Here is a 17,359-nt window from a genome sequence, read left to right as displayed (position 1 = left end):
TTTTAACAGAAATATTTAGAAAAATATTACACTTACACATATTCATATATAATATGTATAAATACATACATTTAAAAATATATATTTATTCAGAAGTTGATGTATATTATAATATATGTATATCTCATTCCTGAGTTTGGGTTTAGTGGCTCTCAAAAAATCACTTTTTGTCTTTATAAAGTCCTCAGGGTAAGAAATCCTTCCAGATACTCTTGTATATGGATTCCCAGGCCAGTGAGTGGGGTGGATGCCACCTGATCACTAGTGTCAAGAATTTCATACTCGGTGGGGTGGAAGTTGGCTGAGAGTGGAAGCGGCGAGAGCGAGATGGCAATGCCATAATTCTGACTGGGAATGCCACTTTCGACACTGGCACAAAATAAAGCATGTGGAACATACAAGTCAACACCTGTAAGTCAACTTCTTGAAAGTTTAAGATTGTGGCAAGGTTAAGAGTTGGGCTGAGATTTGTCAGAGTCGGTAATAATTTTTGTGTCTAAGGATGGAGGGATCTAGGTTATATAAACAAGAGGTGTTCACTATGAACTGAAATAAGCAATTCATGGGTAAGGAGACTGTGGCCAGAAATTCTAGGGTACATGAGTGTTTTCTAGGTAATGGTAACTGTGGTTCATTGGGGTAGGGGTAGTGCCAGTAAGAGTGGTATCTTTTACTGAATCTTCCCATCTGGGGGTAAATGGCTATTCATGCTGGAACCCAGTTATTCTAGCTCCTTCTCAAGAGGATGATGATGTGCCAGAGGTAGGTGAGGAGTGAGAATATGGGCATATGTAGGATGTTTTCTCTTTGTGTGTTAATTATACTGTGACATAATGAAGTAGGATTTAGATGGGACTAGTGTATGGTGTGTCCTTCTTTTTATAGCTGCAGGTACTGAAAAACAATGGTGAAACAACACTGTGGAGATGAGAATTTGATGATGGTGAAGGAGGTATAACTCAACATTTGCTGTTCTAAATTCCTGTCCTTTGCTATTTCCCCCCAGTCCATAGTGATTTCTCAGTAATAAATATACTACTGCAAATAATAATAGTATTATTGCTATGATTTTGTTGAATGCTTATTAACATCTTCACATGCTTCATCTCATTTAATTCTCACAATTGAGGTGAGTGACAGATCCAGGATTTGAAAATAGTTCTGCACACAACCCTTAATGCTCTACTAATGATTCTCATCGGTTGGTTGCATATTTACAGTTCACTCATTTATTGATTCACCCTATACTGTTTTTAGTCCTTACTATAAAAAGATATTACATATTAAACAAAGCAGGGCTGTCTCAGAAGAACAAAAAGCATCCCTTACCAAGGTAACGGATTCTTTCCTTCCTCCTTCTTTCCCTCCCACCCTCCGTTAAAAAATTATTCAATAAATCCCACCTTTGTGCTAAGCACCCTGCTAGGCATTGCAAATAAAAATCCCCGTGCTTCTAGAATTCATGATTTAGCCATAAAATTAAAAGCATATAGAGAGTAACTATAATTTTACATATTTTACATCTCAAATCAGAGCAGTGCAGGTAACATCAGTTTGCCTACTTCTTCTATCTGGCTTGACAAATAGAATACTTTGAAGATTTCATGTGTATTATATCATACTCTTCTATATACTTTCATCTTGGCACTGACATTTTATCTTGACTACTTAGTAAGTATTTCATAGATGTAAAGAAAATATTTGGCAAAATCTACAGAGCAGGCCAGGTGTGGTGGCTCATGCCTGTAATCCCAGCACTTTGGGTGGTCAAGGCGGGCAGATCACCTCAGGTCAGGAGGTCGAGACCAGCCTGGACAACATAGTAAAACCCCATCTCTGCTAAAAATACAAAAATCAGCTGGGCATGGTGGTGCATGCCTGTAATCCCAGCTGCTCGGGAGGCTGAGGCAGGAGAATTGCTTGAACCCAGGATATGGAGGTTGCAGTGAGCCGAGATGGCACCACCATACTCCAGCCTGGGCAACAGAGTGAGACTCAAAAAAAAAAAAGTCTATAGAGCAGAAGCTAGATTAAAAATAAGTCTTAAGTCAAAACAAGCATCTGAGATTCAGGGGGAGATTACAACTGCTCTTTTGGAAGTTAGTGTCTGAGAGGACATGTGTGCAGACAAGGGAACAGGTCGAGGTTCTTGATGGGACATGTGTTGGGGGAGGGAGGAAGAAAGGGAATCAGATAATGACAGGAGTAGTTTTCCCCATCTAGGTCATATATCCTCATAGTGAAGTTTTCTCCTATGATAAGAAAAGTTGTGACTTTATAGATTATCTATATATATTCAAATCTAAGTTTAAAATAAATTTGAAATCCTGCCAAATTATCTTTGGATTGTCACTATTTAATAAATGTAATTTTAAAAATCTACATGTAAACATAGTACTTATATGAATGAGCTTCAGGGCATCTGTGAACCCCTGAAATTATACGCAACATTGTGTTTCTCCGGACTTCATGAGATTTAAACCCACAACCTAAAATGATTAAGGCCCAATGAATAGATAATTAAAATTTGAGAGATTAAACCCCATAACCAGGGAAATTTTTTCTCTCATAAAATTAGAGCTGACAGCATACAAACCTGACATAAATACTGTACTTACATCAAGAGCCACAGACTGCTTGGCCCAGGACTTCTTCACTTGATCATACATAATTGTGTTGTTGATGCCAAGTCCACAAAAGATGACAAAAGCCTAGGAAAGAGCGAACCTGCTAATTAAACATTGCAGCAACTCATTGGCAAAATCTCATATGAAAGCAGGCAGTCACCAGGGATGGGTCTGAAAATACAATCTTACTGTACACAGAGGTAGGCCTTGGGAAAATAGGCACATTAAAATTCTTAATTACTATTGTTATATGACAACTTTATAGCTCACACCGCACATGAGGAAAAATTATGAATTTAATGTTATTGTAGAGAAACTACTTCATATGTTTAAAAACATACAGTCTGTTTAAATGGGTTCTTAATTTATTTAGGTTGTGGACTGATTTTAGTTAATCTATTCTATTTAACCAAAGCAACCTCTTTTAGTCGCTAGGCTATAAAATACTTTGGTAAAGAAACCAAGTTAATGTAACCATAAGGTAAGTGTTAAGGGGAAGGAGGATTGAGTTAGAACCATTAATAAAGAAGCTATGAGGTATTCTTGACTAAAGAAAGATAATCATGGGTCTTCATGTTGGCTACTGGTACAGTCTATGAGGAAGCCCATTCAAGGCTAACTTCTCCAGCTAGAGCGCCTGGAGTGAATTAATGGAAGCACGTAAACAAGAGAAATGTGAGGACAGTACACCTGGCAGAGCTGGCTCAGGGTTTCATGACTCTGAATACACACAAGCAAGACAAAAATAAGAAAATAACACTTTGGGGGAAAGAGAGGGTAATTCTGTAACAAAATTAGGATAAAAATAATGGATGGTTACAAAATCATCCAGTTCGTAAACCATAGGATCAAATCTCACTTAAGCATTTACATATTCCTTAAATCTTCCTGTAAATTTTGCCCTCCATTTAAGTATAATAATAATTGATTAATAATTGTTTGTCATTTCGAATTTGGGCAGGCTGCAACCAGGGGACTACTGATGACTCCATATAAACCTTGGTTTATTAACTTATTTTCTTACCTCAAAAAGTCGTTGATCCGCATCATCAAAAGGTTTCCCATCAAGTCTATTTAACACTTGAGCCACTCCTGTGGGGAAAGAGTGGATTATGTGGTCATTTTTAGTACTGGACATTGCGTTTCTCTAATAGAGTAGCCACAGCTAACTCTATGCCTTCTTTAGAGAACTGCACTCACTTTAAACTCTGGTCTCTCAAGTGCCTGCCGATTTCATGAGAATAAATCTGAGATGTAGGACAATGCAGTCTCTCTTTAAGGCCGATTTATTTAGATTAGATCTCAGTAAAGTTTGGAGTTCTACCAAGGCTTTAATCTGATTTTAGATGACTAGTTACAGTAACTCTAATATATCCCCCATATATTATATGTATGTGTGTGTGTGTATATATATATCCTTTAATAAGCAGCAGTGTCTTAGACTTTAACAGGTAATTTTAGGGGGAAGCAGAGAGAGGCAAATAGATGCATCAGTTACCAAACGAATTAGTGTTCGTATATATATACACACACACACACACGATTATATATACAACTGAGTATATATGTAGCTGAATATGTGTATGTATTCAGTTATATATATATATATTTCAACTGAATATATATATAATTATCTGAAGCACAATACTTATATATATATATAAAATATATATATATATATAAAATTATCTGAAGCACAATACTTGAAAGAGGCAGTATGACATTATGATTAAGAGCATAAGATTTGGACTTAGACGGTCTGAGTTCAAATTTCAACTCCACCATCAGGTGTGTGACCTTGGGCACATTACCTAAATTTTTTAGCAGTCAATTTCCTCATCTGTAAAATGGGGATTAAAATGTTAACTAAGAGGGTTATGAAGATTAAATGAGATGTTAGAATGTTCATTTAGCGCATTGCTTCACTCAGAATAAACATTCAAGAAATGTTAGGAATTACTACAAGCAATAAAAGTTGATATAATACAGTTGACATTCAAAGCAAAGTCAGTTCTGTTTCCTGCTACCAGGGGGTACATATAGTTCTAAAAAACTTAATTTATGAGTGATTACTTTTTCCAAAGTTCACTTCTAGTATTATACCAGATGTTTCAGGGCATGACTTTCAAAATACACAAGTTTAACAAGAAAAATCAACTATCTTGAAAACCATTAGCCTGTGTCCCCATTTAGTACACACACAAAAAAAACTAGCTGTAATTCTCAAGTATGCTTGTATTTTTAAAAACACCCAACTTCCCACCAGGGAGGTAAGTCATCCTATGCAAGAAGATATATATATAAATAATGAAACACAAAACTATTAGCATGTAACCAGGCAAACTATGGTCCTAATTTTGAAGTAATAATGGATGTTTACTTTTAGGATTGAAATGTAGACTATGAGATTACAGGTAACACATGGTGTTTCCTATGGACTTTCCCTTTAAACATAAATTTATTTAAAACTTGGTGCATGATGTAGTTTAAGTCTTTGTACTAGAGGCTTAGATCCCAAGTCTTAGAATATTCTTTATATTCAGTAACATACCAATATTCTTATGCAGATTAAGCTAATGAAAAAAAATTATCTCAGAATTCAGATCTTAAAAACACTCACAGAATACTAAATCCTTTAATAAGCAGCAGTGTCTTAGACTTTAACAGGCAATTTTAGGGGGAAGCAGAGAGAGGCAAATAGATGCATCAGTTACCAAATGAATTAGTGTTCTTACGTCTCTTAGGGAAAAAAGTCACATTTTTATTGTGTTTCAGTAATTTCAACTAATTCCTCCATCCTTCATGACTTCTCTATTTCAACCATGAATTCTCCTTGCCTGGGCTTCTTTCTTGAATTTGATGCTTTCCTAATTGAGTTTTTTGAGGAGAAGGAAAGGGGAATGGAGGAAGAGAAAAATTGGAAGCTTTTTTTGCCCATGATTCCCTTACTGTGAGGAAAATGTGGCCTATTTCAGAACTGCCCAGGCAGAAAATGCATGCTCAGTATTATGTCCAATAGAGAATGTTCTTTCTTCCTTTTCCTTTACACCATGTATAAAAGCACAGATGTAAACACATTGACATAGTAAGAAAGTCTGTACTAGGAGTTAGGAAACCTGAGTTTTATTCCTGACCTTGCTACTAACTTTGTGGCTTTCTTGAAGTCATTTGTCTCTCTCTCGCTCTCTGGCTTTTTTCCCCTCTCTCTCTGCCTCTATTTCCACAGGGTGAGATAAAAGAGTTCTATTGGTTGATAACTCAGATTCTCTCCAACTTTAAAATTTATTGGTTCTTTCAACTTAATAAATATTTGTTCAAGTTGTGGAGAGTGTTGATTCATTAGCAGTCTGCGCTTATGAAATTATACAAGAGTGTGAGACATAGTTTGATGAGTCCTGGCCATAAAAGAGGGAACACATAAAAAGGATATGGGAGTATTTTATTTTTATTTTTTATTTTTTAATTTTCCTGTAATTAATCTACATTGTTTGTATAGCAAAAATTTACGCTCATTACTGTGTTGGTATTCTATTGAATGACTATATACTTCAATCTATCCATTCTACTATTATGGACATACGGGTTGTTTGCAGTTTTTTGTTATTACAAACAAAAGTACTGATGGGAACTTTCATTAGACTTTGTATTAGTTTGGTGCAAAAGTAATTGCAGTTTTTGCCATTACTTTTTTTTTTTTTTTTTTGCTCTAGGTGATCTTTATTTTTTCGTTTTTTATTTTTATTATTATACTTAAGTTCTAGGGTACACGTGCACAACGTGCAGGTTTGTTACATATGCATACATGTGCCATGTTGGTGTGCTGCACCCATTAACTCGTAATTTACATTAGGTATATCTCCTAACGCTATCCCGCCCCCTCCTCCGTCCCCACAATAGGCCCTGGTGTGTGATGTTCCCCTTCTTGTGTCCAAGTGATCTCATTGCTCAGTTCCCACTTATGAGTGAGAACATGCGGTGTTTGGTTTTCTGTTCTTGTGATAGTTTGCTGCGAATGATGGTTTCCAGCTGCATCCATGTCCCTACAAAGGACAGAACTCATCCTTTTCTAAGGCTGCATAGTATTCCATGGTGTATATGTGCCACATTTTCTTAATCCAGTCTGTCACTGATGGACATTTGGGTTGATTCCAAGTCTTTGCTATTGTGAATAGTGCCACAATAAACATACGTGTGCATGTGTCTTTATAGCAGCATGATTTATAATCCTTTGGGTATATACCCAGTAATGGGATGGCTGGGTCATATGGTACTTCTAGTTCTAGATGCTTGAGGAATTGCCACAGTCTTCCACAATGGTTGAACTAGTTTACAATCCCACCAACAGTGTAAAAGTGTTCCTATTTCTCCACATCCTCTCCAGCATCTGTTGTTTCCTAATTTTTTAATGATTGTCATTCTAACTGGTGTGAGATGGTATCTCATTATGGTTTTGATTTGCATTTCTCTGATGGCGAGTGATGATGAGCATTTTTTCATGTGTCTGTTGGCTGTATGAATGTCTGCTTTTGAGAAGTGTCTGTTCATATCTTTTGTCCACTTTTTGATGGGGTTGTTTGTTTTTTTCTTGTAAATTTGTTTGAGTTCTTTGTAGGTTCTGGATATTAGCCCTTTGTCAGATGAGTAGATTGCCAAAATTTTCTCCCATTCTGTAGGTTGCCTGTTCACTCTGATGGTAGTTTCTTTTGCTGTGCAGAAGCTCTTTAGTTTAATTAGATCGATGTGGGAGTATTTTAAAGCAAATTTCTGTTTCTTTATTCAAGCAGTTTAACTATTTAGGTCATCTCTTACCAATTATTTGGTGGTTGCTATTCCAAATAGGGACACAGAGAACAGATCTTATGTGAAAACCAGATATCTGGTCCGCCTAGGAAACAAGAAAGAAGTTAATTAAAATTGAATATTAACTATTCATTTTTGATGTACATTTTTTTCCATTCTTCATAACAGATATTCAAAAATAACTTTTTAAAAGTTATTTTATACACTGTAACCTAATTTTGTAATGCATAAACTCACTCACCTGCCTCCTTAATCACAATGAACATCCTAAAGAAATCAAACCCAAGCCACATATGAATCAACCAAAAAAATCCCAAACCAACATGACCTCCTCCAATCCCTGCAGCCATAGAAAGCTGGACATAAAACTATCTTGATCATGACCACACCACCAGACAAGAATTCCAGCAACTGTTTCTCCTCTGGGTATTCAAAGCATTTCAATTAAACCAGTGATCAATTTTTATCTTTGACTGGGTACACTTGTTAGTAAAAAATATTTGTGCCTATAATGCTGTCATATTTACATTTACTTTTAATACTGTATATTTTTACTATTACTAAATAATTATGTATGTTGTCAAATCTATATACAAAAAGGTAAGATAGATGTAGAGGTTTGAAGATTTTCCTTCTGTACCCCAAAAGATGTCAGGAGGTGACATTTAAAATACAGAGGTACAATTATCAACATCAAACATTGAGTAACAAACTCCATTTAATATTAAAAACAATGGTCCATATTTGAATGGCTAGAGTGAAACCACTAAGAGTGAAAGGGTCTTAGTGAATTAACATGATCGTGATTCTCAGTGAGGAAGGTCAATCTAGTGTTCTGATACAATAGGAGAAAACAATAAGATATGAAGGTTTTGGATCATGGATATTGAGATAAAAATATATTTTAAAATATTATTTGTTGAAGGCAAGAGCCACATATTTTAAACACTTGAAACTAAAAGTTAATTTACACAGCTAAATTTTATATTTGGATTTTTTCTTTTTGACATTTCTCTTTGAGAAGTTAATTTTCCAGATATCTTCTATTCGTTGTACCAATATGTTAGTTTCTCTTTTTCAATGTCTTTTGAAGATTAACATGCATGTAGAAAGGCCCCAAAATTTAAGTATGCAGCTTAGTGGATTTTTACAAAATGAACAGATCTATGCAATTACCACCAAGATCAACACATAGAATATTATCACCACCCCAGAAGCCACCTCCATGCCCCTAAATTCTTGTACATACTTAGTGCACATATGCATTTCTGATAGGCATATACTTACAATAAAATTGCTGAGTTATTCACAAGTTCAGCTTCAAAATATATATTTTTAAAGTTTTGCAAAGTACTTGTACCAATTTACTTTCTAACCAGAAGTGTATGAGAGTTCCAGTTGATTTACATCATCACCAACATTTGATGTTGTCAGGCTTTAAAAAAAAATTTTGACAATTCTGATAGATATGTGGTTGTATCTCCTTGTGAAAGTAATTTGATTATCTCTGATGACTAGGGTGACCATAAATCCTGGTTTATGTCTGTTTTCCTGACATAATTATTTAATAATATGCCTTTCATTCTCAAAAGTGTCCAAATTTGGGCAATAAATTTATAATTTTCCTACTTATGATTAATGAAGTTGAGCAACTTTTCATATATTTATCGTCTATTTCTACTCTCTTCCATGAAGCGCCTGTTCAGAACTTTGGACTTTTTCTTGTTGGGTTGTCTGATTTTTAAAAATTGGCTTGTAAAAGTTTCTTCTATATTCTGGATAAGAGCCCTCTGCAAGATATATGTATTACAAATATTTTTCTTATTCTATGGCTTGTTTTTCCACTCTTTTAATGGTGTCTTTTTATTAAGAGGTCCCTAATACGATATAGTCAAATATTTCAATTGTTAAATTTATGGTTAGTACTTTTTTGGTTTTATTCAAGAAATCTTTCCGTACTCCAACCTCATGAAGATATTCTTCTATGCTTTTCCTAGAATCTTTATTGTTTTAACTTTCACATTTAAATTTATAATCCAACTGAAAATGATTTTCATGTATAATATGAGCTAGGAGTCAAAATTTCTTTTTTTTTTTTGAAATGGATATTCAATTGCTCCAGCACTGTTTTGAGGGAAAAAGCAATACCTCTTCCCAGCACTCTACTGTGCCATCACTTTCATTAATCAACTGTCCATATATATTTGGATCTGTTTCTGAACTCTCTGTTCTCTTCCATTGATCTAGGTATCTGCCCTTATGCCAGTACCATACTGTCTTAAATAACACGGTTGTGTAATAAGGCTCAGTATCTGGTAGTGCAAATCCTCCAACTTTGTACTTCTTCAAGATTGTCTTGACTATTTTTGACCTCTGGCATTTACATGAAAATTTTAGAATCAATTTGCAGTTTATACACATACGTATACATTCCTGGGATTTTTATTGGTATTTTTTGAATCTAACAATTTGGGGGAGAATTGACACATATACAAAACTGAGTCTTTCAATCCATAAATATCTCTTAATTTTTTTAAGGCTCCTAAAATTTCTCTTAGCAAAGTTTGGTATTTTCCCATGTAGTGTTCTTACACATAATTTGTTATATTTGTATCTTGACGTTTAAAAACTTCATGTTATTGTAAATGACATCAGTATTTTATTTTCTAATGCTTGTAATTGGTACATAAAAATATAATTGACTTTTTAATATTAAATTTGTTTCCATCAATCTTGCTACATTCAATTATTAACTTTAATATCTTACCTGTAAAGTGTTTTGGATTTTCTTGCCACATGATCACGTCATCTTATCCCTTAATTCTTATACCTTTTAGTCATGTAATTTTAGATGATGTGATTTTTCCTTTTTTAGTTTGTTAACAGAGTGAATTACATCGATTGATATTTGAGAATTCCAGACGCAGAAACAAAAACATAAGCATAAATCATTCGTCCAGTGTACTCTTCCAAAAAAATATTTATTTACCACCTCCTATGCACCAGACACATTGCTTAGTGTTGAGGATAGAAAAATGAATTCAAATAGTCATTACCCTTGAGCTACTCACAGTCTAGGAAAGATAGAAATATTGAGATAAAATAAGTGTCCAAGTAGAGGACGTTCAAACACTATTGGAAAGACAACGAACTCTGTTTAGAGAAATCAGGAGCAGCTTGAGATGCTTTACAGTGAGTCTTCAAAGACAACAATGATGATGATAAGCTCACATTTGTTGGATGCTCACTCTGTGTCTGGCACTCCGCTCAGCACTTTCTTATGCATTATTTTATACTTTTTACAACCACCCCATGAAGTAGGTACTGTTATCATCCTCTCTTATCAGATGAGACTTACAGAGATTAACTGCCTTGAATGAGAGAGACTGGCTCAAAGGAGCACAGCCAAAGGCAAACACATCCATCAAAGTTATCTTCCAAAAAAACAAACTGATTTTCTTCCTCTCCCTAAGGATAAAATCTGAATTAAGGCAATACCAGTAAGCATGAAGAGAAGAAAGCCAATTTTAGAGAGGTATAATCTATAGACTCAGGCTAGCCATAGCAGCACTAGGATGGCTGGGTCTGCTTTGTTTTGCTGAGGGAGGGTCACATATTGTACGGACCACTGGGTCTCAGGCAGCACCAAGTAGTAAACACAATTGTCTGTGCCAACTCTGGGACAACAGTAGCCCCTGTCTAACCTCTCCTACGAAATCCGGGCAGCTGAGGGACAGGTCACAATGGGCAAGAAGAAAAGGAACATGCAGTAAGAAAGACAATTTAGAAGCTGGTGGTGAGAAAAACAAACCTTAGGCTGTTCGCCAGTTAAATAAAAGAGAATTTTGTTTACCCATCACTTTTAAAGCACTACAATTCCCCCAAAGAGTTTTTCTTTATTCTGGGAAAGTGGGAGTATGCACTCTCCCATACCCATGGAGGATAGATAACATTGAGGTTTCTGGCTTGAGTAAATGTGGAAGAGTTCCTTGAAGTGCGGAACACAGGAAATTTGAGGGAAATGATACGAACTCCAAATGGACACACGTTACAAGTGGGAGGGGCTGGAGATACTAATCTTGGAGTCATCAGTCCTCTGTGTTAATTGCATGGGTAAGATTTAAGTTAATTGCATGGTTATTGCAAGAGAGAACTTGTCCAACAAAAAGACTAAAAATTGAACATTGGGGAACACAATATTTGGTGCTAGAAGAAAAAGTTGACATCAGTGACAGGGATGGACAAGAACTCCAAAGCTCATGCTCTTAACCTGAAGGCTTTACTGCATCTATAATGTGTGAACAGATTTCTACAACCTTTCTGGAAATAGGTTTATTGATGTGTATCTAGAGCCTAAAAAGTATAAATACCTACTCTTTGACCTGTCAATTTCATATCTAGGAATTTATCCTGTGATAATTATCAAAGCTATGCACATAGCTTTACATGTAAAAGTGTGAACCATGGCATTATTTATCTTAGTGATTTATTAGAATAACACGAATATTCAACTGGAGGGAGGTGGTTAAGTAAATAATAGTACATTCATACAACACAATATTATGCATCTAATTAAAATCATGCTATACAAGAACAGTTACTCATATGGAAAATATTTAATACATTAAATGATAATGGTGTACATGCCTGTGGTTATACAAAAGCATATTATATACATTGAAGGATCCTGGAAAAATTATGACCATAATAGTTTCCTTTGAATTTCTTGGCTATGAGAATTTAAAAATTATTGTTCCTAGTTTGTAAATTTTAGATAATAAACACAGGTAATTTGTCCATAAGGGAAGAAGTTATTTTCTAAGTAGAACTTAGGGGAAGCAACAGTGTCCAATGCTATAGAAAAGTCTAATAAGATAAGGACTGAAAATGGCTTACTGAATTTAGCAACATAGTGGGATAATTGAAGGCAAAAATGGTCAAGGGAAGAAAGGATGTGATCAGGAATAAAATTCAAGTGGTTAGTCCTGGAAGAGAGGAAGGTCACACTGAGAAAGCAGAGCTGCGTCTATTCAGAGCTTGAGTCTTGTATGGGCTGAGCACAGGAGAAGAGGTGAAGCATCAGAGAATGCAGAGGGTGTCTTTAAAGTGTTTCCATCATGGTTGAGGGAAGGAGGAGAGGCTAAGGAATGGTGATGATCAACATGCTTGATAAGGCCAATTAGGTGGGAGAGGAGAACAAGGAAGGATGGCAGAGTGTGAGGAGAGTGAATTTTTCCATTTTAAAATCATTAATGAAATTCCCTAATGAAATTCAAAAATCATTAATGAAATTTCTAATTCCCTAAAAATTGCCTAAATTACCTGTGTTTATTATCTAAAATTTACAAACTAGGAACAATAATTGCCTATTTGAGGTAGCAGCTGTTGTTTCTGGAAAGCTGTGCTAATCCAGGTTAGTTCATGTAACCATATGAAAAGGCAAGGCCCAGGAGTTCATTTTATCCTTTGCAGGGGCTGGAAGAAAAGGAGAAGGGAGATGAAAGAAGCACAGGATGTCTAAATAGATTCCAAACAGGGAGAAAGAGTAATAAGCAAGTATAAAGGAAAGAATCATTCCTGTTCACCAGATAACCCCAACTCTCCATATCAAATCAGTCAATGGAGCTCAAAAATGCCCATCAGCCACACCACCCCAACGAAGTCACCCAAAGTTTCAATGCCTCAATTTTATCATTAATATTTATCTCCTGCACACCAAAATGGTAACATTGGTTATCTTCATATTTCGGCCTCACAGCTGATTCTCATCTTTGTGCTTTTTCTTGTTTTCCAAGTTGTTTTATGAAAATTTGTGTGTGAAAGGGTTTCAAAATTTGTAAGGAGTTTTACAAATACAAATATTACTAATATTGAAAAGAACACCTGCCAAAAAATTCTGCTCTGTTGTTCCACACAGTGCCTGCTTGGTCATTCTTGGTTTAACATTCACACCATTAGAGTCTCAAAAGTTAGACCATGTGAGACAAAGCAGCCTTTCTAGAAGGCAACAGTTAAACTAAATATATTTCTGGGAGTGGTTAGTTCTTTCCAATCAAAGATATGTCTACTTAAAAATGTTACCTAGTTTCTGTCTTCATGGGGCCTTTTCAATTAATGGATCTAATTAAAGATGGTTTAGCTCTTGGAGCCATCAACATGTACTTGTTATATTTTCCAGTCTCTCAAAGGTGGTCAAAGGAAATGTTAAATAAATTGGTGATAATATAATACTATTTATTAATGTTCAGTGTATTTCCTTTCTCTAGAAAGATATGCAGAACTTTAACAATAATCTAAAGCAATACTTTCTCCCCAAAGGTAATCTATTGGTGAGAAATTCTAGTAACCAGACAAGCTGAGGGAGCCAATGTTCCAAGTCAGTCCCTTGATTTCCATGAAATATGAGAGAGAGAATTGAGTTTGGTCTGTCTTATCTACACATAGGATCAATCCTAATGGCTGGTAGAATAGTGTCTGTACATGATTCTTTAAATTCCTGACAAAATAAATGATCATGCTTGGAGCTGAGGCATTTTCTCCACTGCCCATGCAGCAAAGTCTGTTGGATTCTTAGAACTGTGGGACTTGTATTTGTTTTCACTACCCACTGCTTCCCCATTCTATATTTTATTTAAGTCTTAGTAATCCCCCTAACTTCTAACCTCTAACCTTCCTTCCCCTCCTGCTCATCTGTAATTCTTATGTCCACTGTCCAATCTACCCTTCTTCTCAGGAAAGGTTCTCAAACTGGTTCACACTAAGTAACAGAAACTGAGAGAAGATTGACAAGAGCAAATGAATTTCAGCTGATCCACAGAGCTTTGTCTCTTAATGTTTTCAATTTTGCACATTTCCCTTTGTAACAGAAGCATAACTGATAGACCAGAAAGTGTTACAGAGAATAGAGAATGACCTCTCCTGCCAGGCTAGCTCTCAGCAGCCATTGTGGGGGTGCGGGAGTGCTCCATCACAAAGATCTGGCAGGCAAAATGGGCTTTAACGCTCTCAGTCACAGAATCTCAGAGCCTGGAGCCCCATTATCTTTAACTGCTACATGACAAGGATAAGTACTATTGAGTTGTCTATAATAGGTTTTAAAAAATCAGAGGAAAAACTTTACATGGAAGAACTGCATGGGACTGAAGAGCTACAGAGTTTAGATCACACCGCCTTAGTGTTAATTGTGTAACTCTGGGCATTGGCCTTCCATGGCAGAGGAGATCTAGGTGCTGATGGGTTTCCTGCCTCTCCTGAATTTGTAACAAATAAATGGACCACCAAATCCATTCATGCATAAGGCCTGCCCTACTTTTTAGTTAATTTCTGACATTCCCTTTGCTGAATGAACCTTTTCTATTTAAATGTTGAGTCAAAGTGTTCATTCTTATTGTAGGCAAAAAGCAAATACTGCATGTGATGGCTCTGAAAATTCTCTCCATAACTATACAAATGGAAGGAAATACTGAATTAAACAATAGAATATAATACCTTAGATTGACTAAATAATGGCTTGTTTTGCATTAATGTATTTGTTTTAATGTGTTCTTGGAATCTAATAAGAAGAGAAGGGCAGAAAGTGTCACAGATGATAAACTAAAGTGCAACTAACTAAAGAAAATTGAATTCAGAGGCACAATGCCAGTTGAAAGCAAGGACAGAATGATTGTAATGGTGAAGATATTTGTAAATAGAGTATGCATTCTAAGAAGTCACATAATACAAGAGCAGGTCATCTGCAAATGCAGTTTATGTACATGCTATTGGGACAATCTCAGACAATGCTCCTAGTTGGAATAAATCCCAAGAAACAAAGGCAAAGACGAATAGAAAATAATCCATCTGAATTCCCCAAAGATACAGCAAGGCAAGTTGACTTGTTTAGATATTGTATTATTTCAATCACAGTTTTCGATAATTGTTTATAACCTTAAGAAGACTCACAGTAACCTGGTAAGACATAATTTCATATAAGATATAGAGAGTCTAAGATTTTAGAATATCTTAAAATTTTTCATGATTATAAAAATAATATGAACACATGAAAAATTTAAAGCATGAATAAAATTAAAAGCTCTAACCCTGCCGTCTGTAGAGATAGCAATTATTAACAGGTTGGTACCAGTCCTTCCTCACCTTTTCCTATAAATATGTATTAAGTTCATATGTCAATATATAATATATTTAATGACATAAAGCATATACATAAATTATACATAGATAATATATTCAACAATATTGAACAATATTCAACAAGAATGTCTATTATGTCCTAAACATTGTTCTAGGTGTTGGGAATATATCAGTGGAAAAAACAACAACAAAATCTTCACCTTCATAGAGCTTACATTTTAGTGATAGAAGAGAGGTAAACAATACAAAGATAAATGAATAAATTATATGTTAGAAGATGGTAAGATGATGGGGAAAAAACAGAGCATGATAAGAGGAGTAAGGAGTACCAAGGGTATCAGGCCTCACTGTCAGGTAACATTTGAACAACGGTCTTAAAGGGGAGAGGATATGAGCCATGCAGATATTGGGGGAAGAGTATTTCAGCTGAGGGAGTAGCCAGTGCAAAGCCCCTGAGGTGGGTGTGTAAGTGGCACGTTGTAGGAACAAAGAGACTAGTGTGGCTTGCATAGTATGAGTAAGGGATGGGGGTGAATGATAGGGTGCCAGATGGTGTTTGGCACTGTAGGTCTCTGAAAGAATTGCAAATCTGGCTTTTACTCCAGTGAAACAAGGAGACGCTGAAGAGTGTGTGGGTAGAGTTGTAATATAACTTAAAATTTAATAGCCTCTGACTATTGTGTTGAGAAAAGAGTATAGAGGGGAAAAGTGAAAGGAGAGGGACAGTTTAACAGGATTTGTACATGAAATAGTACAGCGATGATGGTAGCTTGGATGTCGGTGGTAGCAGCTGAGTGGTAAGAAGTGGTCAGATGCTGGATAAATTATGCAATTGGACTTCCTGATGAATTCATGTTCAATATGAGAGAAAGGGAGAATCATGCCTATACTTTTTTTGACATAAGCATCTTGAAGGATCGTGTTGCCTCAATAGAGATATGGAAACAGAGAGAGGAGCAGGCTTGGGGGGCAGGAGACTATAGTCTGTGCTTTAGACATGTTAAGTTTAAAATATCTACTAAAAATATGCATATACTGGCCGGGCGTGGTGGCTTACGCCTGTAATCCCAGCACTTTGGGAAGCCGAGGCGGGTGGATCACAAGGTCAGGAGATTGAAACCATCCTGGCTAACACGGTGAAACCTCATCTCTACGAAAAATAACAAAAAAAATTAGCCAGGCGTGGTGGCGGGCGCCTGTAGTCCCAAAGTACTGTGATTACAGGCGTGAGCCACCATGCCTGGCCTATGATAGGCAAAATTCTAACATGGCCTCTAAGAATCCCACCTGCCACCACCCCCAACTCTGGCTTCCTACATATCTTGAATAATCCCTTTCCTCGAGTGTGGACAGGACCTGTGAATATGTTAGGACAGTCACTTCCCTGAGATTGTATAAGCCACTCTGGACATTATGTAAGCTTACATAATGTCCAGAGTGGCTTATACAATCTCAGGAGTGATCATCCCATCGTCTTTGCCATGTAACATAACATCACCAGGGAAGTAACTGTCCTAACATATTCACAGGTCCTGTCCACACTCAAGGAAAGGAAAGTCCCAGATACTCGGGAGGCTGAGGCAGGAGAATGGCGTGAACCTGGGAAGTGGAGCTTGCAGTGAGCCAAAGAGAAGTATGTTTAAAATAATGTATAGAAGTGTGTATAGAATAATATATGTGAGTGTATATACATAAACAGTATATGCATATTTTCTTTTTTTTTTTGAGACGGAGTCTTGCTCTGTCACCCAGGCTGGAGTGCAGTGGCATGATCTTGGCTCACCTGTAATCCCAGTTACTCG

The 17,359-nt window shown here is 36.1% G+C and overlaps 2 protein-coding genes across 2 annotated transcripts in view; both read right to left on the bottom strand.

Moving 5' to 3' along the window:
* The window catches only part of PDE11A (phosphodiesterase 11A), a 467,408-nt gene that overhangs the window by 184,896 nt on the left and 265,153 nt on the right, over positions 1 to 17,359 (bottom strand). Inside the window, exons 7-9 of the mRNA XM_050750610.1 lie at positions 7,437 to 7,512; positions 3,652 to 3,719; positions 2,619 to 2,711 (exon numbers count right to left, since the gene is read on the bottom strand). Coding sequence (XP_050606567.1) covers positions 2,619 to 2,711; positions 3,652 to 3,719; positions 7,437 to 7,512 — 237 coding nt within the window. The remainder of the gene's footprint in view (positions 1 to 2,618; positions 2,712 to 3,651; positions 3,720 to 7,436; positions 7,513 to 17,359) is intronic.
* The window catches only part of NFE2L2 (NFE2 like bZIP transcription factor 2), a 598,880-nt gene that overhangs the window by 578,927 nt on the left and 2,594 nt on the right, over positions 1 to 17,359 (bottom strand). The window lies entirely within an intron of this gene.

This window comes from Macaca thibetana, chromosome 12, assembly GCF_024542745.1.
Source record: "Macaca thibetana thibetana isolate TM-01 chromosome 12, ASM2454274v1, whole genome shotgun sequence".
Classification (NCBI taxonomy): Eukaryota; Metazoa; Chordata; class Mammalia; order Primates; family Cercopithecidae; genus Macaca; species Macaca thibetana.
The sequence above is the reverse complement of the archived record's forward strand: the minus strand, read 5'-3'. Positions and strand labels throughout refer to the sequence as shown.